This window comes from Monocercomonoides exilis, assembly GCF_001643675.1.
Source record: "Monocercomonoides exilis strain PA203 chromosome Unknown scaffold3-2548433, whole genome shotgun sequence".
Classification (NCBI taxonomy): Eukaryota; Preaxostyla; order Oxymonadida; family Polymastigidae; genus Monocercomonoides; species Monocercomonoides exilis.
In genome coordinates, this window is record NW_027150548.1 from 79,314 (window position 1) to 104,795 (window position 25,482).

The window sequence follows — 25,482 nt, forward strand, 5'->3', positions numbered from 1 at the left end:
CAAAATATATTAAAAATTTTTGGTTTAATTTATCTACTGGTCATTTTTCATCTGTTTCCGGTGTGAAAAATAAATAATCTAAATTGAATTTTTCTTTAAAGTTTTATAAAATATTGAATAAACAATGAGAAAAAATGAAGTGCATCTGAACAAAAAATTCTCTCTTTTCCAAGCAATATTTGTGAATCACTCGAAAGCAAAAGAAAAAAAAATACTATTTTTGAATAACAAACTTATTCAAAAAAAAAAAGACAAAGCAAAGAATGAATGAAAATCACTACAAAAAACACTCATGCATTCAAACACAAAGGCGATGATGATGTGAGTTGAGAGCAACAATGTTCATCACAAAACCAAAAGAAAGAGAGGAAGAAAGAGAGAGAGTGTGTGTGTGTGTGCTCATTTGATAACGCCCACCTCCACCAGCACCACAAACACTGCAAACACCACATAGCACCCGATCAGCACCAGCCCCAGCCACCGCTCAAACTGCCGCCTCCGCACCGCCCCGCACACAACAGAGCACGCCACGCTCCCGAAGATCGACGCCACAAGCACAATCTTGTCCCCGCTGAAGCTCACCGGAATCGCCCCGCCCCCTTTCTTGCCCCGCCCCTGCCGCACAAAGATCGCCACCGACGAGATCCCAATCCCCAGCAGCGTGTTCAGCAGCGGGCCCGAGTAGCACGCCGACACCGCCATCGTCGGCCGCCCTGCCCGCGCAATCCCGATGTTCGCCACCACATCCCCCAGCGCATCCCCCCAGCTCAGGATCGTCGCGCTCATCACCCCGTTCGAGATCGACAGCAGGTGCCCCAGCATCTGGATCGTCGCCACCAGCTCGTTCGCGATCGCATTCATCCAGATCACCGCCATGCTCACCTCCCACACCGCAAACACCGCATCCACATGCCCCACCTTCTCCCGCACTGCTGCCGAGTTCACCGCCACCGCCACCGGCGCCACCACCACCACCCCCACAATCAGCCCCACATGCCACGCCACAAAGCCCCCTGCCACCTCGCTCCCCCAGCTGTGCGTCAGCAATAGGATGCACAGCGGCGAGCACACAGACACCACCACCAGCCGCACCACGTTGTTCCGCCCCACCTTCGGGTGCGTCGCCACACGCAGCACTGTGAACGGAAACTCTGCAATCGCAACTCCCTTCGACACCCAGCTCCGCCCCTCCCACTCCATCCACCCCTTCACACACTTCACACAATATACCCCCAACTTCCGCCAAAAACCCCCCGACCCATCAATAGACTCCCAGCTAAAATCTTCTTCCTCCTTCTCCTCTTCCTTCTCTTCCTTCTCGCCTCCGCTCCCATCTTCCCCGTTGATCGCCATCGCACCTGCCTTCTCCTCCAGCCCGTATCCACTCAGCCGCTCCTCCCCACCCAGCAGCCTCGTGCTCGCCTCGGCCCCTGCCCCAAACCCTTCCGCCTCTTTTCCTTCCCCACTGTTGATTGATCCCTGCCGTTGCTTCCCCTCCTCTCCTCCGTTCCCCACTATCCTTCCCCTCCTCCTCCTCACCCGCTTCTCCACCTGCTCCAGCACCACAGAGAACCCCACATACACCCCATACATCACAAAGAACACCACCGTCATCCCCACAGACATCTTCTTCGCTGCCAGCGCCACCACCACCAGCAGCACACTCACCACATACGCCGGCGCATCCTTGTACAGCACCTTCGCCTCCATCCGGAACGGCCGCATCAGCGTGATCACCGCCACCAGCAGCGTCACTGTGAACAGCCCGCTCCCCAGCGCCTCCCCCATGCTGATCGTCAGGCTCCCGTTCGACGCCCCCGCCAGCTGCGAGAACAGGTCCGGCGCCCCGTTCCCAAACGACAGCAGCGTCATCCCCGCCACCGCCTCGCTCAGCCCGATCGCATCGCTGATGTGGATCAGCGACGGCACAAAATACGTGTCTGCTGTGCTCCCCAGCAGCACAAACAGATACCCCATCACACACAGCAGCACCACATAGAACCACCCGGGCCCTCGCCCAAACCCGCAGTAGTACAGCTCGATGTACGGCACAAACGCATCGCCCCCAAACTCGCTGCAGTTCTCCTTCACAAACCCGCACTTGTCCAGCCCCGCCTCCTTCGGGATGATGCATGTGTCTTCGTCGTCCTCCTCGTCGTCCTCGCTGATCTCCGGGCGCTGCTGCCCCCCAAACGTCCCGTTCACCCCGCGCGTGGCGTTCGCCTCGTCCGCCTGCCGCTGCCTCCTCGCAGCCTCCCGCGCCTCCCGCTGCGCCATCGCCTCGTATTTGCCCTGCACGTTCCGAACTGGAACCAGCCAGTGCGCTGCCCCGAGCATGCACACAACCCCAACAAACAGGAGCACCCGGAAAAGCACCGGCCAAAACCTGCACGACGGAGTGCACATCCCAGCGCTTTGCTGGGCTTTCGACTTTGCGTTTGAAGCATTTCTCTTCCAAGCTTTCATCGCCATATCTGCTGTGCGCAACGCAATACCTCGCAAAGCGTATCCTGTGGCTGCGCATCGCAGCAAAACAAACACAAAACATCCCCAGAGGAGACAATCGAAAAAACAATGAAAATCTTGCAAAGACGAGCGCAAAGACTAAAATAATGCTCAAAAACACAAAAATTCGAGAAACACCTGCAGGCAAATGCAGGCATTCCTCCTCACCTGCACCGCCTACCAACACCCCTCACGCCAGAAACAACATACCAAACAGCCAGATATCGCCAACTTTGTTATGGGCAGCTCTCACAAATTTTAAAAAAAACTCTGTTTTTTCAACCTTCTCGGCTCTGATTCAGGATTCACGTTCTCGCATGGAACTGCACAGCTTAAAGAGAGACTTTTGTAAAGCAAGGTGAGAAGGGGGTTCGAGCTGCTGGATGAAGAGGAGCACACAAAACATGAAAATCACGCAGAAGAGGAGGCGATGCCGCTGGGGAAATGTTGGAAAGATATTAGAGATATGAAATTAGATGGATGTTTTGAAAGTGAGCGGAGGGAAACATCACTGCAAAGGACCAGGCAGAAGATGCTTGATTTTTTTTTATGATTTTGCAAATGCAAGCTTCGCATGGTTCCTTCAACGGGAATGTGAGGCAGTGTGCCTGCAATTGCTGTGAGGAAAGGGACGATGGAAGGTGGAGCTGGAGACGCTCCGTTGATTGGCTGGTTTTTGGGAAGCCGATGGAGCAGCAAAGTTCAAGCTGAGTGCTCAGAAAGTGAGGTTTCGTGATTCACACTTCACTGAAAGCGATGGGTCATCTCTTTGGAAAAACATTTTTTGTGGGGAGTGGGGTGGGTTTTGGCAGAAGCGCTGCTGGGCTGTGTGTGGAAGAGCAGTTATTTTTGGAGGCGAAAGCTCTGAGGCACTTGTGGGGAGAGTTGACAATCAATGTTGAGTGAGTGAAGTTGAGTTCGCCATGTGCGAAGGAAGATTTGATTTAAAAAGAAAAAAGTGCGTTGAAGATATTGATTCTGGGGTTGTGGAGATGTGTGAGGAGGTGATGGCAGTTTGGATGCGTGTGGTGAAGAGAGAAGAGAAAAAGACGAAAGCATTGATGGAAAAGGAGCACATTAAAGATGACTTTGGGGGATATGATTGCAGAAGAGAGAAAAGGAATGCAATGTGAAACAGAAATAGGGGATGCACTTCTTTATGCGTCTGGATGCTTGGGAGGAGCATGAGATGAACTTTTTTGGGGAAATGAATCTGCTCAGAGAAAATGCCTGATGATGGGAAATATCAGACAAATGAGCCTCTGTGATGTGAAAAATCGAACATTGTGCATTTGCAGTATTCTTTTTCTCTTTTGATGAAATTTGACTTTTTGTGTTTTTATGACAAGATGTCTATTTCATTATTTTGTTCTGATGTTATGCTTGTGGCAGTTTGAAATTCAAAACTTTTCGTTTTTGTGTTGTTTGTGCTTCATTGCAAGCCTTTCTATGGATTGGCGTTCAGAACAGTGAGGAGCCTGCTTTGAGTCTTTTTTTTTTTTGCTGATGGTGAGCAACACGTCACAGCCAAAGCATTCCGTGTGCTACTTCAAATCCTTTTTGAACAAAAGCATTTTTCCCAATCACAACCTTTTCGGTTCTTTTCAGTTCAATAATTTTCATTTGTATCAAACTTTAAATTTTTAAAAAAAAAAACATTCCAAATATCATCGAAAAAATAATGCTCTTCAACAAATACTTACTCTGATAAATAAAATATATTTGTCAAAATTGAAATGTGGATGAGGAAATTTCATAAAATAAAAAACACTCCTTCAGGTTCTTTGTAATCAACTCATAAGAAAACTGAAGTTTTTCTCCAGAACAAAATTCAAGCATAAATGTCTAAAAGAGAAGATAGAAAGAAATGAAAAGAAGCAAAAATACTTCCAATGAAATATATTGATTCAAATATGCTTATTGTCAATTCATTTTCTTTTGCAAAAGTTTGTTATCCACAGTAAAGAATGAGTTAATTTAGATCAACAAGAACCAAACAATCCACATTTAAAAAAAAATAGAAAGAAAGAAAGAAAATAAAGAAATTAAAGAAAATAAAGAATAAATATTTCATTATCCTCTCAAACATGTCTATCCAATAAATCAAATTTTTAAAATATAAAAAAAATTTCTATAACTCGATTGTAGAGGTTGTATTAATATAAATTTAATTTTCTGCTTTTGCAAGCAGAAAAGAGCGTTGATATAAATTTAAACTTTTATCCAAATCTGAGGTTGACCATTGCGCATAGTGATTGTTATTCCTGTGTTGAGAACTGTTTGTGTGGCACCTGAATACAGCTCTCTGATCTTATCTCCAGCTTTAAATGGCAAATATGTAACATTTCGAGAAAATTGAGTGTTATATTGGTTTGTTGTGCAAACAAGTGTGCTTCCGCGGGAGAATGCATAAAAGACATCATCAACAAATCGTTCAACGTGAGGATCCTTTGGATTTATTTTTTGTCTTTGTTTTGCTGCAACTGCAATAAATTTGTACAGTTCGTGATTCTTGTTCCAGCCAGCTGCCCACAATGGTTCTCTGTTCTGGGGATCGTCTCCTCCTTTGAATCCTTGGTCTGAACCATAATATACAAGAGGAATTGAAGCGCTCAAGATATTAAACGCAAGCGCATTTTTCAGTGATTTCCAATCGCCATTAATGTTCAGCCAACGTTTGTTATCGTGATTATCCACAAATCCTCCCAACAGTGTCACATCAATATTTGCGTTTGCATATTCTTCAAAGCGCTGTCTTATCTGATAGCATGATTGACGATATGCATAAACGTTCATAAGTGTATAATACATTGGATAAGACAAATGTCCTGGAAATGCATCAGCATAAGGCTTCAGATATTGAACGCTTCCGTCAAACACCTCTCCCAGTTTGTAAATTCCAGGAACTTTCTGCTCCAACTCTTTCCAGAACCAAACTGGAACATGTTTAATTGTATCGATTCTAATTCCATCTAATGAATAGTTGCTGATTATCCATTTGCACCACTTAATCAATTCATCCTTGACATAGGTATTTTCTTGTTTCAAGTCAGGAAGTCCTGCAATGCGGCAATTTTCAACCTGCCACTGATTGTGCCAGTCTGAAACATCACACCAGTCGTGATAATGTTCAGCTTTGTTGAATGGATAAATTTTTGAAAAATCTGTTCCAACTGGACCAGCATGATTGAATACCAAATCAACCATCACCCAAATATCACGTTTTTTGCATTCTCTCAAAAATTCACGGAATTCACTTTCATTTCCGTAGTTTGTGTTCAACGCATAGAAATTGGTTGCGTGGTATCCATGATATGATCCGGGTGTGTTTTCGACAATTGGTGAAATCCAAATTGCATTCATTCCAAGATCCTGAATGTAGTCCAAATGGTTGATGATTCCTCTGTACGTCCCACCGCAATAACTTCCAAGTGAGCAAGAAGCATTTCGATCATCTGATCTTGCAAAACGATCCGTTAAAATTTGATAAATGACTCTTGTCTTCCATTCTTCATTAGTTCGGCCCAATTGGACATTTTCTTCGCAAATTGTGCTTGCAATAGCTGCACAAACGTACAAAGCAATTTTAGCCCACATTCTTTTCAAAATATATGTTACAACCTTCGATAAACGAAAATTGTTGATCTAATCCATTTTTACCTAATATTACCCATAATATATAAATAATCATTATTTTGTTCGGTGTTTTATTATTTGAAATCCGCACAGAAAATAAGTTAACAACTAATCAATATATATTAATTTAAACCAAGTAAATGAAGCATTTACAAATTAAATCTATTATTTAAAAAATTTAAATTAAATTAAAATATAAATTATGATTTTTTTAGAAATAATTGAAATAATTTCAAAGGTTTCACATTAATAAACAATATACTCACATGCACTCAACACAAGTCATCTGTCATAAACAATTCATTGAAGAAGCATTTCGTCAAGGGATCTGAGAGAAGGGGATGGTGGATGGCTCGAATGGAAGAGGAAGGAGAGGAGCGCTGGATGAAAGATGCTGCTCCAACCCCATCTTCGCTGCTTTCTCCTTGTGCTTCTCCTTCTCCATCTCTTTTTCTTTCTCCTTCTCAATCTCCTTCTCAATCTCCTTCAGCCTCTCCCTCAGCCTCTCCTTCCGCCTGTTCTTCTTGTTCTTGTGCTGCGTCTTCGTGTTCACTGCCAGCTTGTCAAACACCCACAGATACTTCTGCTGGTGCGGCGTCCTCCAGAACTGCCACTCCCTCCGCTTCCCCAGCACCCCCTCCAACCCCTTCCTCCGCTCCTCCCTCATCCGCCTCCTCACACCCTCAACCACCCTTCCTTTGCCTCCACACCTTCTCCCATACTCATCCTCAGATTGATGTTCGGTGGCTGTGTTGTTCACAGCAGGAGGCCTCTCTCCTGCTCCTGCCAGCCAGCCACAAAGTGGAAGAACAGCCACACACTCCTCCTTCTTCTCTCTCTCTTCCAACTCTCGCAGATTGCACAAAGTCGGTGTGTTTGCACGCGATGCCACAGAACAGCACAGCAGAGACACAGCACACGGAGATGCCACACGAGAAGGCACAGTGCAGAGGCCCTTCTCCCCCACTCCCTGTGCTGTGTGCTGCCTCCATCCAAAAGAAGGGGGAGGACGAAGGCCGCTCGACGGCAGCACTTTCCCTCTTGCACTCCCATCCGTCCTGTGCTCATCAAAACCTCCTCTTCTGCCCATCCTTTCTCCAATGACACCAAACAGTCCTGTTTTCAACCACATCCCTCCCTCCCCTTTTCCACCCTCAACCACCTCTTTCATCTTTTCCATCTCTTCTATCTTTTCTATTTCTTTCATATCTCCGCCTCCCCCCTTTCCTTCTCCATTTCCCCTCCCCCTCCACCCTTCCTCCCTCCCTTTCTTCTTCCTCCGCTCCCGCTGCGCCTCCCTCATCATCGCCAGCCGGTACAGCTCCAGGTCGCTCAGCTCCCTCAGCCACCCAGACACCCGCTCCTTCTCTTCTTTCTCCCGGATCGCCTCCTCCAGCTCCTTGATCGCCTCCCTCACCTCGTCTCCATCGCCCTTGCTTCCCTCTCTGCCTCCCTCTCCACCCCCAATACCACCATCGCAATCATCATCATCATCATCATCATCATCATCATCAACCTCATTCCCTTCTCTTTTCTCCCCAGTCATCTTTCTCTCCTCTGTCTCTTCTCCCTTTTCCTCCTTCTCCTTCTTCAGAAGCTCCTCCAGCTGCATCCGGAGCTCTTCCACCGTCGCCCTCCCCTTCCCTTTTCTCCTCCTCTCCCTCCTCCTCTTCTCCCTCCTCCTCTTTTCCTTTGCCTCTTCCTCCTCCCACAGCCTCTCCTCCTCTCCGTCATACCACTCCTTGTGCAGCGGCTCCTGGAAGATCTTTTCAAACTCCTTTGCCTCCCGCATCTCCTCCCGAATCAGTCGCCTCCTCTTTTTGCTCCATTTCTTCTCCAGCGCTGCAAATGCCTTGTCTTCTTCTTCTTCTTCTTCTTCTTCTTCCTTCGCCTCCACCTCCTCTTTTCCTCCATCCCCGTCTTTGGTGCTCGCCTTCGCCCCTCCTCTGTCTTGCCCCATCCGCCTCATCGGCCGCTGGGCCATCAGCTCCATCTCTTTCTGCTTCCACTCGCTCAGGATCATCTCCTTCTTCTGCTTTCGCGCCTCTGTCGTCTTTTCTCGGTCATCCACCCCGCTGCTGCTGCTGCTGCTGCTTCTGTTGCCACTCCCATTGCCATTCTCACCGTTCGTGGTGGCAGTGGTGGTGGTGGTAGTGGTGGTGTCAGCAACATCGTAGATCACCTGCCCCCATCGCTGCTGCCTGATGGAGTCCCACCGCAGCCGGCGAAGAAGCAGAGAAGCAGACGACTCAGCTGAAGAAGACGAGGCGTCTGAAAGGGAATCACTGCTGGCATCCCTTTCCAGTCCCGTAGCATCGTCCCCGGAACAGCCATTCACCTGCTCTTCGCCTTCTGTGCCAGCATCAGTCATCATTCCTTTTCTGACATTTTTATTTGCTCCCTTCGCTCTGCTTTCAAAAAGCTTCCTATTCGTTTTTTCGCTTTTGTTTTTTTCAGTGCCAGCGCAATGGCTTCGTAAAGCACTTCCATTCTTGATTCAATCACAGGTGGGCGTGTGCGTTCAACTATTTCAGCGTCAAAACAGTCAAACTTTCTTAAAGAATCAAAAGAATAGAAATCTTTTTTGAGTGCAGAAGGATCATCTTTAACAAAAGCATTTTCTGCTCCACTGTTGTGATCATTGTCCATTTCGCTACTTATCAAATCTGATTTGCCAAAGGATATTTGCTTTTTGCTTTCTTCGGAAACAAGAGGTAATGTGTGCAAGCTATAATCAACTTGTGGAGGCACATATTTTGTTGATTTGTTTTCATTTTGAGGTAAAATGGTTGTCTGGAAAGATGAATGTTCTTTTGATGGGCTTGTATCAGATTGAAGCGAATGCACCAATTGTGCAAACTCAATATTTTTTGATGGAAATGGACGTGATGAAATACTCTGCGAATATTTTGTGATGTCTGTTGCGTGAGTTGTAATTGCTTGAAATGAAGACATGTGAAGTGACGATGCAAAAGTTTTATAAAACAGTTGCTGCCCGCTACCCCAAACCTCTGTAATAGAAGAAACATAAATTAGATGTAAATAACAATACAAACCATCTTCACAGCCCAAGCAAGCAGATGCATTTTGAAATTTTTTTCGAGAGTCTATTGACGAAGCATCAAAAGGTGATAAAAATATGCATATATTAAAAAAAAAAACAAAAAACAAAAAATTCAATAAAATATTATTAATTATACTTTGAATATTAATTATCAAACGACTATTTTTCATACAATAAGACATTTACATCGATTGTGAATAAGCAAATGAATTAATACAAACTCTTAAATAATTTTTCAAGAAAATTTTAGTATTTTGATAGCAAAAAATATTGTATTTTGGTTCAAATTTCCAAAAAAAAATATTTAATTAACATTTCATTTAAACGAAAGCTAAATATATGTATAACTTATTGAAAGTTTTCAAAGAACAATATTCAAAAAGACAAAAATAACAAAAATATCATCATCTTCTTCATTATATCAGAAAAAACAAAAGTTAAAAATATGGAGAATCCGGGTTTCGATCCCGGTGCCTCACGCATGCAAAGCGCGCGATCTACCAATTGATCTAATTCCCCTTGCATGAAAAACAATTTTTTCTTTCAACTTTGTTAATTTGTATTTATGAAAATTATGAAAGATTTGCTCTAAATCAACATTTTTCTTTCTTTCTTTCTAACTTTCTTTCTTTTTATTTAATTTTTTTTTTTTTCTTGTTTTATTATATTTTCTTTTTTCTTCGTTTTCGTATCTTATCTTATTTAATGAATTATTTTTTATTAATTCAAATTTTTTCTTTTCAATTTTTCGGAATCAATTGAAGAGAAAACATTTGTTAATATCCCCACAAAATATTTAGAAAATTCTTGAAGGTTAAAATCTTTCTATATATAGATTTATATGTTATAACATTATTTGCAGAACAAGTTTTTAATTTTTATGATTCAAAATCTGAATGAATTTTTAATTTGAAAGTTTGAAAGAAAGTTTTAAAGTCTGTGTTTCCAAAGCAAAAAAATTAAAAAACTGTGGACAGATGCATAATCTCAACAAACTTTGAAATTCCATTGCGATGCAAAACCCAATCATTCACTTTATATGTGTAAACTGCTGTGACATTCAGATATGAAACTTCTTTCTCCGACGAACAAAGATAAAACTTTTTCGATTTTCGTCGAAACCCGTTGAATCTCATTTTTCAGAGTTTCTCCCAAAAGAATGAAGAATTTTGGAATATGTTCGTTTTGATGGATGGATAATAACAATAATTCGTGTGACTTTGAGTTCACTGATTGTATTTCTAAAAAAATACGTTGAAAGGCAACTATTAATGGAAGTTGAGATGATCAAACTGTCCACAGTTATAGAAAGTGTCTTCCATAATACGCATTGACCTCATTTCATTTTTCAGTATATTTGGCTTCAAATTTTGTATTCTGGAATATATTAAAAAATAAATAATAAATATTATAATATTCCGTATGTTCAATTATCGAGTCAAAATGCAAATTTGATGAAAATATTCAATTGTCATTTTCACCTGAAAAGTATTCAAAATAAATTTCAAAAAGAAAAATTAACAAACTATCTACTGTTCGGCAATATTAATAAACTCATATTTTGAATAATTTGGAAAAATCAATGGATACTGATATGTTCAATGTAAACCTGTCTGACGCGCAAAAAAATTTTTCTCACGTCCGTCAGTAATTTTCCAGTGGTTTTTTTTTTTTTTTTTTTTTTTTTTTTTTTTTTTTTTTTTTTTTTTTTTTTCGAAAAGACTAATCTTTATATGAACTTATTTTAAAATAATACTGATTTTGTGATAATTATTTTTTAAGTTTTCAGTCTTTTATTTTTTTAACATGTCCCATTAATTGATTTCAGATTCATTATAAAATTGAAATGCTTTTATATCAGAGTTCCCTCACCTCTTAATCGATTCTACCTCCTTTTCGGTACAAAAAACTTCATGTTCCAAACAGACTCTTCACCAAATGCTCATGTCTTGTTTGGAGGAACTGAAACTCACAGAGAGATATTAAGTCGATTGTCCTTTTCTGGTTTGGTGTGAATGGAACGATTTAAATGATGGAAATGAATATGGAGGTGCGTTTTATGTTGAATGCACAAATGCAAATCTCACAATCACTTCTTGTTCATTCAGCAATTGTTCTAGTGGTGATGTTTGCGGGGCGTTATATTGTATATATTTGTTAAATGTGAATATCGCAAAATCCAATTTCACAAGTTGTTCAGCTGCTCATGGAGGAGCTGCTTACGTTGGCTGGCCACAATCAAATTCTGTTTATTCATTCTCAGAAAACAGAGTGGAAAGTTGTTCAATCACAAACTGGTGCGGAACTGGTTGGTATTTTGGACTCGATTATAATCCAACAACTGTTCAATTTCAGTTTTTAAAATGCAAGTGCATCTCAAATTCGGGTGGTGATTCCACAGGTTCTTTAACATTTACATATCCTCCAAGCAACAAACCGAGTCAATTTTTGGTTAATGATTGTCAGTTTATAAACAACAAATTGACAGCTTCTGCAAATTATGGAGGAGCTGGGTTGTGTTGCACAGCGACTTATTCCTGGATGAATGGAATAAAATTCATCACATTCTGTTTCTTCGAAGGAAATACAGCAACTAATGGCAGAGGAAACGATGTGTTTTTCAATGGTAATTCCATAGCTCAATCTCCGTTTGAGAATTGCGGTTCAACAACCCCAACAAAAAGAGTGTATAATAATGGAACAGCTGAAAACGCTGAATATAATGGCTGGCTTCCAATCATCAACCAGAACAAAATAGTCTCAAATGGTGGAAGTGATGTCGATGCCTGTGGCAAAACACAGCAAAGCCCATGTGCCACAGTGGAGTATGCCCTCGGGTGCGTTGCTCCCTTCAGCGATGCCTCCCTCTCTCTTCTCGTCTCCACTTTCACTCCCACAAAGACTCTCACATTTCGTGCCCCAAATACAAGAATCACTGGAAATGGCACAACTGCCACCATCATCGCCTCCAGTGGCATTCCTCAACCACAAAACTCACATTCGCAGTCATCACAATCAACATCATCAAATTCATCATTTTCATCATTTTCATCTGCATCTTCTTCACCAGATCCATCTGCCACTTCTGCCCTCTTCCAACAGACCCAGGGCTCCCTCACAGTCTCTGCCCTCGCCATCGCCCACAACTCCACAAACCAAATCACCCCCATCCTCTTCCACCTCTCCGATAACTCCCCTTCCCTCAACCTCAACACAACCACCATCACCGGAACAACCTCCATAACAATCACAACTCCCCTCTTCTTCCTCACTGCTGGCTCCCTCGCCCTCAACCACACAGCAATCACCAGTCTCCCCCTCAGCAGCCAAAGCATCTTCCACCTCACCTCCCTCACCGCTCCCCTCACTCTCAACTCCTCCAACATCACCGACATCACCTCCACTGCCACCCCCACCAGCTGTGTCCTCTCCTCTGCCACCTCCCCTGCCCTCTCCCTCTCCCTCGCCAACTGCACCATCACCAGTATCAACTCAGAACAGTTCAGCCAACAGACTGCAACAGATGGCGGGTGTATCTCATTCGCCTCATCAGCCTTGGCCAACATATTTTTCTAGTGAAAAACACAAAGTTCAACGGGTGCGAGATAAATGAAGCATAGTCGGTGAATTTTGAAGAAAGAAAGAAAAAACTCTGAGTGTTTTTCATGATAATGTGATTGAAGTGAATTAAATGAAAAAGATTGATATACCACCGTTTTTGAGATATTTTCTATTTTCATTTCAATGCATTCTAATGATTTTCAAATAAACTCGTTCGAGTTATTTCTGATTATTTATTATTTTGATTTGAAGTTAATAGACTTTTAAAAGATCTTTGGAAATGACGTGTGAAAAAGAAAAATAAATATAGAATTTTCATTGGACACTGTCAACTCAACTTCAATTTATTGTCTTTAATCTCCACATATAGTTTTCATCAGAGAAACAATTCGTTTCCTGCTTTCGTTTGTGAAATGATAATTCATAACAGTCAAATGCAATTCGTTTGAAAGTTATGTGAGTTTATCAACATGAAATAAACACTATGACGAATATTTCAGAATTGTTTTTGAAAACGGATTCGTGTTGTGATCCATTTATTTCTGATGTTGCAAATAAAATTTAAAAAAAAGTTAAATCAAAGAAGTGCACAGACTTTTAAATAGAATTTTGAAAATTATTCATCCTAATATTTGATCCCAGTCCATCGTCAATGTGACTTTCTTCCCACAAATATCTCCTTTTCTTTTCTTTGAAGGGTTTCAAGACAATTTTCGCTTTTTCCAGTTGAAAGAGGAAGATCAAAATCTGAGTCTTCAAAAAATTAATAAATGAATTTGTGTATACATCATTAAAATGGATATCTTCTGTTTTGATTAACTATTTGTTTTGTCCAGAAGGAATTATTCAATTTGTGATTCAGTTAATATTGCTTCTTTAACAAATGATGAAGATAAATTGGATCGAAGTTCTCTTCGGAAGATGATGAAAAATATTCATTTCTGAATAAGATGTCGAATAAGATTGACGAAAAACACTCTTTTGTTGCAAATAATTAGAATAGAATTTTATTATATTATTTAAGAACTTTTTTGTTGTGTTAATGAAGAAAAAACAAACAGCATTAAAAGTCAATTTCAACAATAAAAATAAACAAACGATTTCCTGGTGATATGAAGCACTGAAAGACAAATAAAATAAATAGATAATAAAGATTTTCAAACTGCCTTCTTTTTTCGTATCTGTCCGTTTTCTTTTTCATATTGTATGAAAAACAAAAGTTCGAATAAAAAGTTAAAATATCAAACTATTTTGTCATTTATCAAGACAAATGCATCTCATTCGCTTATTCGCATAAAATTTTATTTTTTGATCAAAGTCATAGTGACTCTGACTTGACCTGGCAGGAACTGACTGTCAATGACGATCTAAAATTCCTTTTTTGCCTTCACGTCAGTTTCCCATTTTAATTTAAAAATTCATTCATTTTTTCTTAAAAAAAAAATAAGTCAGTGACAAAGAGAATTTTTTGAATGCAATAAACAATATGAAAATGAAATGAATAAAGTAAATAATTTATTTTTGTTTTATTGCTTCTGAAATTACGATAATTAATTACTGACGTGTAAATTTTCGTTAAGTCCGTCAGAAATGAAAATTTTCACGTCAGTTGTCATTACGTCATACAGGTTTAGTTCAATGAGTTGTTATAGCGGCAAAAATCAGCATAATTGGAGGGGGATATGTTCTCCTTTAATGGAGTTATGATCTATGAGAATAATTTCATGATGTTTTATTTATTTCCAATTTTCATTTGCAATAATTAAACTTCGCATTTTTTGCGATTTCATTTTCGAAAATTCATTTCAATAATATTTCTCCCATATTGATTATTCAAATGTTGAGTTGTGAAAATGTTCAAAGGAAATAGCTGTGTTTATTTCATATTCAACAAATTTGATTCTTTTCAATATTAATGAGAAATAAAATTTGAAATCAACTTTTTTCTATTGGAAACTTCAGATTGAACATTTGTTTTGCAAATAAATATATGGCACTGAAAAATCTCTGTTCATTAAACGAATGATTTTTTTTTCCTCCACATCAAATAATGACTCATGAAACAATTACTAAAATTTTGGATTTCAATGGAAAAAAAATAACAAAGCTTATGAAAATTATTTTAATTTGAAAGCATACAGGAAAAATAAAAAAACTCCAAAAACAATCACACATGTGATAATTTTTCGTTTTATTTTATCTGTTTGTTTTAAATCGTGATATTTTCAGAAAAGGAATCAAAAAATAAATCCAATTTTTTTTTTGATAAAGATATGTTTGATAATTTTTGATATCATATTTTAATCTGAGATGTGATATAAATACCAGTTTGTTTGTCTTTTGCAATTAAACTTTTCAGGTGAACAATCATTGAATCGAAAATTTTTCTGAAAAAATTTTAAATGAACAATAAATGATCAAAAACATTGTTTAAAATTGATTTTTCTCTATTGGTTTTCTTCTTGTTTTTCTTGTAATTTCACAATCGAATATTTCAAAAAAAGAATATCTGATCACAAAATATATCACGCATACTGACATTTTTTTGTTTGTTTCATGTGTGGATTGAGATGGCTTTTGAACAGATTATTAATTATTTCATAAATTAAAAATAGGCATGCATATTTTCTCTTGTTTATTCCTTGATAATAATAAAAGTTTTCGTTTTGCTTTATGTGATCATTAGAACGGACTATAACTGAAAAATGAAACAATAGATTGATATCCATTCTCTGTCGATCTGTCTTCAAACATAATCTTTTTCTGTTGATTGGAAGAAAGAGTGAGTCACCGTGATGGAAAGAGATGCTCAGCAGATTGGCTGTTCTCCGCAAATAAAAAAACAGAACTTTTTAATCATCAAGAGCCACAATGATTAATCACATTTTTTTTAATTTTTGAAAGCGATTTCAATTTGTGCGTTTTGTTCCAAACACATAATTCGTTCCGGTTTTCTTGTGAATGTCACAACACTTATTATATCTTCGTCCTTGTTCCTTCCTTTGAGGAACAGGATGAGCAGGAGATACCAGACAAACTTCGATAAGTGAGCGATTGCTTTTATCAGAGTGGTTGAAGGTGACAATGAGTGAACCCAAATCTGATTGTCGCTGTTAGTTGAATTGATGGGATCTGAGTGATAAAAGAAGATGCTTGTTTTTGTTGTTCTGGGACGCGTGAAAGTGAAAGGAAGGGATGTTGTGTGTTGTCAACTGAAAACAGTTGATTGGCTATCTGGTGAGAAATAAACCCTAAAATGGGGAATCTTGAAGGTGTGTGTTGCTTATTGGTGAAAGAATAAACCACTTTGCAACGAGAGTTTCAAGAACAATACTTGGCATTTTTGAGGACGTTGCTTAATGCTTGATAGTGAATGGGAGGTGTGCATGGAGGCTGCGATGCTAAGCATTCTTATCATTTTCAGTTTCCTCATTTCTACCAACATAAATTGAGTTGAATCCTTTGAAGAAAAATAAATGCTCGTCGTTCAATAAATAACGTCTATATATTTTACAAAAGTCACAGCATCATTCTTTCAGGGCTGGCCTTCATATTCAGTTTGCAAAAAAAATGTATTGCTTGAAACACCTTGGAGTTCACTGCCTTCAATTTCGTTTTGAAGAAAGGTGATGCAGTTTCCACAATCGAGACTATCATAAGAATGTGTGCCAGTGAAATGAATTTGTGAGTGATTAACAATCTGCAAAGAAGGACGCTTTTGAAGGTGTTTAATGTGAATGACAGTTTCTCATTAAGAGAATTGAGTGCGAAAATATAAAAAATGAGCTCTGGTTTCCTCATTTTTGTGAATGGTCTTCCGCAAATCTTTTTTCTAAAAAAAAACCATAAAAATATTTGTATAAAAAATTCCCCAACTTTCTCACTTCAATAACAAGCCTTTGAGAAGAAAGAGATGGTAGACTTTGTGGCAGAAAGGCACGAACATGAAAAGTCTAATTATCTGGGTTCACTTTGCATTTGTTGTTCGACGTCACACAGTCTTCTTCATTTTTTGGAAACTATCCTATGTTCAATCTTCTCCATATATTTCAGATATGTCTTAAGTCAATGCATAACAGCCTCCATCTTTTCTCTGTTGCGCAGATTTATTGCTTGTTCATGTATCAAGAATGTATCACAATATTGTGTCATTCCTGCTTCAATTATCTCTCTCTTTCATCCACAACCAACTTTTCCTTGCTTTCTTATCCCTTCCTGGAAAAAGCAATGCACATGTTCCTCCTTATCATTGCTGTGAATTAGAACCTCAATTGCTTCTCTCCACTGTATCAACCATGTTGTCATCACTTCCAGAAGTTGGCTCAATAATTATTTCTTCCAAACCAGTTGATTATAATAAACTTTCACTTCCGCAATCACTCTTTTCATTCACAAAGTCTCAATTATAAATGAATAAGAACAGGGATGATATATTCTCCTTTTTATTCAGCGAGCATTTTAGTGCATCATTAACTTCCAAAAAATTCCAAATATTTCTTTTCCTGTTTCTTCTTCAAACAAACTCATTGAAGGTTGGGGCTGCTCCCATTCCATTTTCACATTGATTGGGGCTTGCAAGCGGAAGTCGCAATAACTTTCGATCTTCAACCGAGAAAGAGTATTTCAATTGTGTTCCTAACTCCAGGGAAGTTAATAACTCTTATTTCTTGAATCACTGATTGACATACGAATCTTATCATTTTGAGTCTCGCAGTCAGGTTCGAACCAACTTTTCACCTGTTGATGCTGAAAATAATTGAAGAATTGTCCAAGTGAAGGATGAGATTGTGATAATTTTTTTTTCTTAATTGTAAGAAAAATTATTGAGGATTATTAGCGTAGGGATTTTTTTTTTGTTTTATTCGATATCTGTTTAAAGCATATTCTATTGACAGTTCAGAAAAATTGCTTCATATACCAAACAATCATCAAAAAAACTTCTTCTACTAATGATAGTGTTTTCGTTGTGAAGATTGATTCTTTTTTTCTGAAGTCCTGAAAGCTATTTTTGTTGCTTAATGTGTCTTCAAACTTTGTTTTCATTGTTCAAATTGCTTTTTTTCACTTCTTTTGATTCGAATATCAACATTCAAATTTGAATCACTCACTTTCATATTGTTCATTGCTTTTCACCTGTTCATGAACTTGCTGACGTTATAGAAAACAAACTGCACAATGTACAGAAGCCAGAAAAAGGATAAAATGAAAAGTTACAATCATTATCCTTTTGAGAAACACTCATTTCATGCATTTCCAACAATTTTTTTCAGATTTTCTGATTTGAAATCCTTCTCTTCTGGCTTTCATGTTCCGCTGTTCAAACTTCAAACAAGATTAGTGAGTATTATCAAAAGGATCAGATCCTTCTTGTCCTTGTTTTCAGCTTGATTTCAACACTCCAAGATGCTTTCCACCTCCATTGATACATTCATTGGACACCTTCCTTATGAATTAAAAAGAACAATCTGTCAGAAAAGCCATATATCTTTGATTCTATCTCTTCATTATTTGCAATACAAACTTCCATATTCGCTTCCTGAATATCCTTTGAGCATCTTTGTTGAAATACCAAAAATTCTGTGAAGTCAAAATATCTCATTCGAAACTGAATAGCAATGAAAAATGTAAAATTCTTGAACAAGTTCTTTAATGTTCACTTTGAATTGTTCTAGCCAAGAATATCTATCTTGTTTAAAAATATGATTTTCAGCAGTGAGATGATATTCCATTTTGAAGTGGATACATTACAATGCAGCATTCAAATCCATGCAATCAAAGGTCTATTTGTCATTTGTCGTAATGTATGCGTAAAATGAAAATATTGAATCAATATTAAATCTGTCTTTTCTCAGCCTTGTCAGAACCTCAATATTATTGATATCCTATATCCATTCTGAGCAAGCTTGTTTTTCCTGTTTCCAACCAATGAAGCCTTTTCCACATCAATTCATCTTCTCCTTTCCTTTTCGAAAATTCCTTCCGATTCAAATAGAATGAACTCTCTCCATGATCAACATGTTACACACTCTCCTTTCATATTCTAGGGCAAAGGTTATTATGTTGGGGCCTTCTTTCTCCGGAAAAAAAATTCCTCTTTAAAATAAAGTATATCCTTGTTGCTTGTATCATTCTGATCTGACCCTTCAAAAAAATTACTGAATATGTGGATTGAATGATTCGGATCAATGAAACATGAGTGAGACTATCTTTTATCGTTGCTGACGTATAAATTTCGAATCAAACTTATTTCAAAGAAATTTTTTGTTAACAAAAACGTGAACATTGCTTGTATTCTTTCTTCAACGGTATCTTGTTGGATCACAGCAAAACATTAATATATTTCTGATGAATGTTTCCTCTACCTCCCAAATCTCCTTTTCCAAGAGCATTTCAATTTCAATCACCTAAAAAAATAAATTAACAAAATGTTTTTCACTTCTTTTTCAAATGCATCTGAATGCCATTTCATCGATCTTAATTTTTTTTTTTAAAGGAAAAAAAGAAAGGAATTGATTAGCATCTGGAAATTTTGATTTTGAATAAGATCGTTATACTTCATGAGAGAATAACAACAAAATTCTGCTTTCTATTTCTCAATAAAAAAGTATAACACCTTCAACCATCAATACTTACCAAATAAACCACAAAATAATCTTTTTTAATGGAATTTTCTCCCTTATCTATTTCATTAAATTTTTCCTACAGATCTTGTATACATAATTTTTTCATTATATCAGAAAAAACAAAAGTTAAAAATATGGAGAATCCGGGTTTCGATCCCGGTGCCTCACGCATGCAAAGCGCGCGATCTACCAATTGATCTAATTCCCCTTGCATGAAAAACAATTTTTTCTTTCAACTTTGTTAATTTGTATTTATGAAAATTATGAAAGATTTGCTCTAAATCAACATTTTTCTTTCTTTCTTTCTAACTTTCTTGGCAAGTTCCAAGTATATGGACCATCGATAAAAAATTTTTTGTATATTTATAATGAAACAAAATGGAATATTAATTTATTTAAAATTAGTTATTTTTGTCGAAAAAGTGTTTTTAACAATTTTTCATTTTTCTTTTGATCTATCCCATAACATTTTTTATTTTCTTCTGGTTAGAAATATTTGTTTATTTAACGAAAAAAGCTGTCTTCGAACATAAATGCTGTTATAATAAAAACAGAATTAATAATGCTCATGTTATTTTAATTGTGTAACGAAGCATCTTATCAACAAATATCAGAATTGTTCATATACATCGAGCATCGAGTGATAATTACTAAGAAAAAAGCAAGAAATGCAACTTTTCATTAGAAGCTGCGGCAGATAGCATTGCTGTGAAAAATGGAAGATTTGTTGAAAAATTTAGAAGTTGATGTGCCTTTGAGGTGATTCACCGATCAACAATAAATGACGAATAAACAAGGATAAACTTACATAGCTTTTTGATCATTTTTGAAAGAAGTGATAAAAAGGCAGAAGAAGAAACGGAAGAAGTGAAAAGAAAATGATCAAAAAGAAATGTTCTTGAAATGATTAAAGAAGAAAGGAACGAGATATCATTTAGAGATTTCATGAATTATTTGATTTTCTCTATGAATAATCTCATGATTATCAATTATTGGATATTTCAATTAATTCAATTATATTTTGAGAAATGAAATACTTTTTCTTTGTATTTCCAAAACAATTTTTTTCTTTTCAATTCATTTCTCAAAATGATTTAAAAGAATAATTGGAAAAATTATTAAATTGTTTTTATTTTTAATTTTTTTTCAAAAAAAATTTCAAAAATTCCATTGAAATCTTAAACTTTCATCAAGAATATTCAGTGAATTGTCACTTTCCATCATCTTCAAGAAGATTCATTTGTTTATCAGTCGTTCAATTGTGCATTCATCGCTTTTCGTTCTCCCGTTTGTTCCGTGTGCTCACTTCTTGTTGTATTTTTTCGGACAATTTAAGAAAAAGAAAAAAAGCGACAATTTTTTGATAGTATTCAAAAGGATCAAAGATAAATGTTCGTTGAATACAGATATCAACATCTTTTGTGAAAAATAAGACAGAAATTAAAGCGACAAAATAAAAAGAGAATTTCATTCAAAAACCGATAAACTCAAAAAGTTGATCATGAACGAACGCTTTGTATTTCTCTAACTTTTTTCTTTTTTGGTCAGAAATCTTCATACCAAATTCAACCAATTTTTGTTTCTTCACCAATAAATTTCATTCCATTTATATTCTGAAAGTGACTGAATTCTAATTAATTAGAGTTGCATACTGTCTTTCTTGTGGAAACTGAAGGAAGAAGGAGAAGGAGAAGAAAATCAGTATATTGAAGTTGATATGTTTATGATTGTTGCACTTTGTCTGGAATGCGTGAGTGTGACGAATGATATGAAGGTTGCAATCAGCAAATTTTAGTTCTGAAAAAAAAGATGAAAAATGTTTTGTTTTAACAATGAACGTTTGTTGAACCAAGGCGAGGATGACGTTTGAATAAAAAATTGTGTTCAATCAGCATTGCAATTTAATAATTTTATTTTTGAGGCTTATTTCCAAGATTTGCAATAGCTTCTGCAGTGTTCCTTTTAGATTCTCATTCTGCCGCATCGTTTTCGCAGTAATGGTTTACACTGATTCTACCGCAGCTTCCTTTATTTCTTTCCTTTTCTGCAAATATGCAGTTCATCATTTTATTTATACATTAAAAATCTTCTTTTCAAAAATCAATTCTGAAAAATGAAGTCTAAATATTGAAAAATTCTTTTAATGTTCAATATCAAACATTTGCATCGTTTTATGTTCAAATACTATAATCAAAGTGACCAACAAAACATATTATTTATTCTGTTTTTATTATAACAGCATTTATGTTCGAAGACAGCTTTTTTCGTTAAATAAACAAATATTTCTAACCAGAAGAAAATAAAAAATGTTATGGGATAGATCAAAAGAAAAATGAAAAATTGTTAAAAACACTTTTTCGACAAAAATAACTAATTTTAAATAAATTAATATTCCATTTTGTTTCATTATAAATATACAAAAAATTTTTTATCGATGGTCCATATACTTGGAACTTGCCAAGAAAGTTAGAAAGAAAGAAAGAAAAATGTTGATTTAGAGCAAATCTTTCATAATTTTCATAAATACAAATTAACAAAGTTGAAAGAAAAAATTGTTTTTCATGCAAGGGGAATTAGATCAATTGGTAGATCGCGCGCTTTGCATGCGTGAGGCACCGGGATCGAAACCCGGATTCTCCATATTTTTAACTTTTGTTTTTTCTGATATAATGAAGAAGATGATGATATTTTTGTTATTTTTGTCTTTTTGAATATTGTTCTTTGAAAACTTTCAATAAGTTATACATATATTTAGCTTTCGTTTAAATGAAATGTTAATTAAATATTTTTTTTTGGAAATTTGAACCAAAATACAATATTTTTTGCTATCAAAATACTAAAATTTTCTTGAAAAATTATTTAAGAGTTTGTATTAATTCATTTGCTTATTCACAATCGATGTAAATGTCTTATTGTATGAAAAATAGTCGTTTGATAATTAATATTCAAAGTATAATTAATAATATTTTATTGAATTTTTTGTTTTTTGTTTTTTTTTTTAATATATGCATATTTTTATCACCTTTTGATGCTTCGTCAATAGACTCTCGAAAAAAATTTCAAAATGCATCTGCTTGCTTGGGCTGTGAAGATGGTTTGTATTGTTATTTACATCTAATTTATGTTTCTTCTATTACAGAGGTTTGGGGTAGCGGGCAGCAACTGTTTTATAAAACTTTTGCATCGTCACTTCACATGTCTTCATTTCAAGCAATTACAACTCACGCAACAGACATCACAAAATATTCGCAGAGTATTTCATCACGTCCATTTCCATCAAAAAATATTGAGTTTGCACAATTGGTGCATTCGCTTCAATCTGATACAAGCCCATCAAAAGAACATTCATCTTTCCAGACAACCATTTTACCTCAAAATGAAAACAAATCAACAAAATATGTGCCTCCACAAGTTGATTATAGCTTGCACACATTACCTCTTGTTTCCGAAGAAAGCAAAAAGCAAATATCCTTTGGCAAATCAGATTTGATAAGTAGCGAAATGGACAATGATCACAACAGTGGAGCAGAAAATGCTTTTGTTAAAGATGATCCTTCTGCACTCAAAAAAGATTTCTATTCTTTTGATTCTTTAAGAAAGTTTGACTGTTTTGACGCTGAAATAGTTGAACGCACACGCCCACCTGTGATTGAATCAAGAATGGAAGTGCTTTACGAAGCCATTGCGCTGGCACTGAAAAAAAACAAAAGCGAAAAAACGAATAGGAAGCTTTTTGAAAGCAGAGCGAAGGGAGCAAATAAAAATGTCAGAAAAGGAATGATGACTGATGCTGGCACAGAAGGCGAAGAGCAGGTGAATGGCTGTTCCGGGGACGATGCTACGGGACTGGAAAGGGATGCCAGCAGTGATTCCCTTTCAGACGCCTCGTCTTCTTCAGCTGAGTCGTCTGCTTCTCTGCTTCTTCGCCGGCTGCGGTGGGACTCCATCAGGCAGCAGCGATGGGGGCAGGTGATCTACGATGTTGCTGACACCACCACTACCACCACCACCACTGCCACCACGAACGGTGAGAATGGCAATGGGAGTGGCAACAGAAGCAGCAGCAGCAGCAGCAGCGGGGTGGATGACCGAGAAAAGACGACAGAGGCGCGAAAGCAGAAGAAGGAGATGATCCTGAGCGAGTGGAAGCAGAAAGAGATGGAGCTGATGGCCCAGCGGCCGATGAGGCGGATGGGGCAAGACAGAGGAGGGGCGAAGGCGAGCACCAAAGACGGGGATGGAGGAAAAGAGGAGGTGGAGGCGAAGGAAGAAGAAGAAGAAGAAGAAGAAGAAGACAAGGCATTTGCAGCGCTGGAGAAGAAATGGAGCAAAAAGAGGAGGCGACTGATTCGGGAGGAGATGCGGGAGGCAAAGGAGTTTGAAAAGATCTTCCAGGAGCCGCTGCACAAGGAGTGGTATGACGGAGAGGAGGAGAGGCTGTGGGAGGAGGAAGAGGCAAAGGAAAAGAGGAGGAGGGAGAAGAGGAGGAGGGAGAGGAGGAGAAAAGGGAAGGGGAGGGCGACGGTGGAAGAGCTCCGGATGCAGCTGGAGGAGCTTCTGAAGAAGGAGAAGGAGGAAAAGGGAGAAGAGACAGAGGAGAGAAAGATGACTGGGGAGAAAAGAGAAGGGAATGAGGTTGATGATGATGATGATGATGATGATGATGATGATTGCGATGGTGGTATTGGGGGTGGAGAGGGAGGCAGAGAGGGAAGCAAGGGCGATGGAGACGAGGTGAGGGAGGCGATCAAGGAGCTGGAGGAGGCGATCCGGGAGAAAGAAGAGAAGGAGCGGGTGTCTGGGTGGCTGAGGGAGCTGAGCGACCTGGAGCTGTACCGGCTGGCGATGATGAGGGAGGCGCAGCGGGAGCGGAGGAAGAAGAAAGGGAGGGAGGAAGGGTGGAGGGGGAGGGGAAATGGAGAAGGAAAGGGGGGAGGCGGAGATATGAAAGAAATAGAAAAGATAGAAGAGATGGAAAAGATGAAAGAGGTGGTTGAGGGTGGAAAAGGGGAGGGAGGGATGTGGTTGAAAACAGGACTGTTTGGTGTCATTGGAGAAAGGATGGGCAGAAGAGGAGGTTTTGATGAGCACAGGATGGATGGGAGTGCAAGAGGGAAAGTGCTGCCGTCGAGCGGCCTTCGTCCTCCCCCTTCTTTTGGATGGAGGCAGCACACAGCACAGGGAGTGGGGGAGAAGGGTCTCTGCACTGTGCCGTCTCGTGTGGCATCTCCGTGTGCTGTGTCTCTGCTGTGCTGTTCTGTGGCATCGCGTGCAAACACACCGACTTTGTGTCATTTGCGAGAGTTGGAAGAGAGGGATGAGGAGAAGGAAGAGGATGTGGCTGTTCTTCCGCTTTGTGGCTGGCAGGCAGGAGCAGGAGAGAGGCCTCCTGCTGTGAACAACACAGCCACTGAACATCAATCTGAGGATGAGTATGGGAGAAGGTGTGGAGGCAAAGGAAGGGTGGTTGAGGGTGTGAGGAGGCGGATGAGGGAGGAGCGGAGGAAGGGGTTGGAGGGGGTGCTGGGGAAGCGGAGGGAGTGGCAGTTCTGGAGGACGCCGCACCAGCAGAAGTATCTGTGGGTGTTTGACAAGCTGGCAGTGAACACGAAGACGCAGCACAAGAACAAGAAGAACAGGCGGAAGGAGAGGCTGAGGGAGAGGCTGAAGGAGATTGAGAAGGAGATTGAGAAGGAGAAAGAAAAAGAGATGGAGAAGGAGAAGCACAAGGAGAAAGCAGCGAAGATGGGGTTGGAGCAGCATCTTTCATCCAGCGCTCCTCTCCTTCCTCTTCCATTCGAGCCATCCACCATCCCCTTCTCTCAGATCCCTTGACGAAATGCTTCTTCAATGAGTTTAAAATCGAAGCCTTGCTTTGATGGTACATGCATGCGATTTTATGACAAACATATTGAAGAAAATGTATTAATTGATTAAATATTTAAAATTCAAGATTTTAGATATTTTATCCCATTTTGTTGAATATCCTAAAATTAACAAAATATTTATGGAGCATTTCACAGCAATTTTTTGGGTAAAGCATTATTATTTTTAAAAATATATATTAATTTGCATATTAATAATTTTCATCTT

General features: G+C 38.5%; 6 protein-coding genes across 6 annotated transcripts; 1 reads left to right on the forward strand and 5 right to left on the reverse strand.

Annotated features, from left to right (window-relative positions):
* Nucleotides 1-399: 399 nt before the first annotated feature.
* Nucleotides 400-1,200, reverse strand: MONOS_10740 (Ca2+:Cation Antiporter (CaCA) Family Protein; the record flags this gene model as incomplete). Its single annotated transcript, XM_067863216.1, has 1 exon — nucleotides 400-1,200. One exon carries the CDS (start codon nucleotides 1,198-1,200, stop codon nucleotides 400-402), a length of 801 nt encoding a protein of 266 aa, XP_067734999.1.
* Nucleotides 1,201-3,995: 2,795 nt separating this feature from the next.
* On the reverse strand, nucleotides 3,996-6,152 carry MONOS_10739 (alpha-amylase catalictic domain containing protein). Its single transcript, XM_067863214.1, has one exon. It carries the CDS (start codon nucleotides 6,100-6,102, stop codon nucleotides 4,717-4,719), a length of 1,386 nt encoding a protein of 461 aa, XP_067735000.1. The 5' UTR covers nucleotides 6,103-6,152; the 3' UTR covers nucleotides 3,996-4,716.
* Nucleotides 6,153-6,202: 50 nt separating this feature from the next.
* MONOS_15617 (uncharacterized protein) lies at nucleotides 6,203-9,227 on the reverse strand (the record flags this gene model as incomplete). The annotated part of the gene is made up of 3 exons (XM_067868505.1): nucleotides 6,203-8,567; nucleotides 8,693-9,150; nucleotides 9,198-9,227. The coding sequence occupies 3 exons, from the start codon at nucleotides 9,225-9,227 to the stop codon at nucleotides 6,461-6,463; spliced, it is 2,595 nt and encodes an 864-aa protein (XP_067735001.1). The 3' UTR covers nucleotides 6,203-6,460.
* Nucleotides 9,228-11,844: 2,617 nt separating this feature from the next.
* Nucleotides 11,845-12,165, reverse strand: MONOS_15618 (uncharacterized protein; the record flags this gene model as incomplete). The annotated part of the gene is made up of 1 exon (XM_067868506.1): nucleotides 11,845-12,165. The coding sequence occupies one exon, from the start codon at nucleotides 12,163-12,165 to the stop codon at nucleotides 11,845-11,847; it is 321 nt and encodes a 106-aa protein (XP_067735002.1).
* Nucleotides 12,166-12,186: 21 nt separating this feature from the next.
* On the reverse strand, nucleotides 12,187-12,986 carry MONOS_15619 (uncharacterized protein; the record flags this gene model as incomplete). The annotated part of the gene is made up of 1 exon (XM_067868507.1): nucleotides 12,187-12,986. Exon 1 carries the CDS (start codon nucleotides 12,769-12,771, stop codon nucleotides 12,187-12,189), a length of 585 nt encoding a protein of 194 aa, XP_067735003.1. The 5' UTR covers nucleotides 12,772-12,986.
* Nucleotides 12,987-22,584: 9,598 nt separating this feature from the next.
* MONOS_16941 (uncharacterized protein) lies at nucleotides 22,585-25,469 on the forward strand (the record flags this gene model as incomplete). Its single annotated transcript, XM_067869817.1, has 1 exon — nucleotides 22,585-25,469. One exon carries the CDS (start codon nucleotides 22,585-22,587, stop codon nucleotides 25,222-25,224), a length of 2,640 nt encoding a protein of 879 aa, XP_067735004.1. The 3' UTR covers nucleotides 25,225-25,469.
* Nucleotides 25,470-25,482: the final 13 nt, after the last annotated feature.

Bases quoted from the DNA above. Each gene is read 5' to 3' on its own strand.
- MONOS_10739 (XM_067863214.1), bottom strand. From the start codon at position 6,102: ATGTGGGCTAAAATTGCTTTGTACGTTTGTGCAGCTATTGCAAGCACA.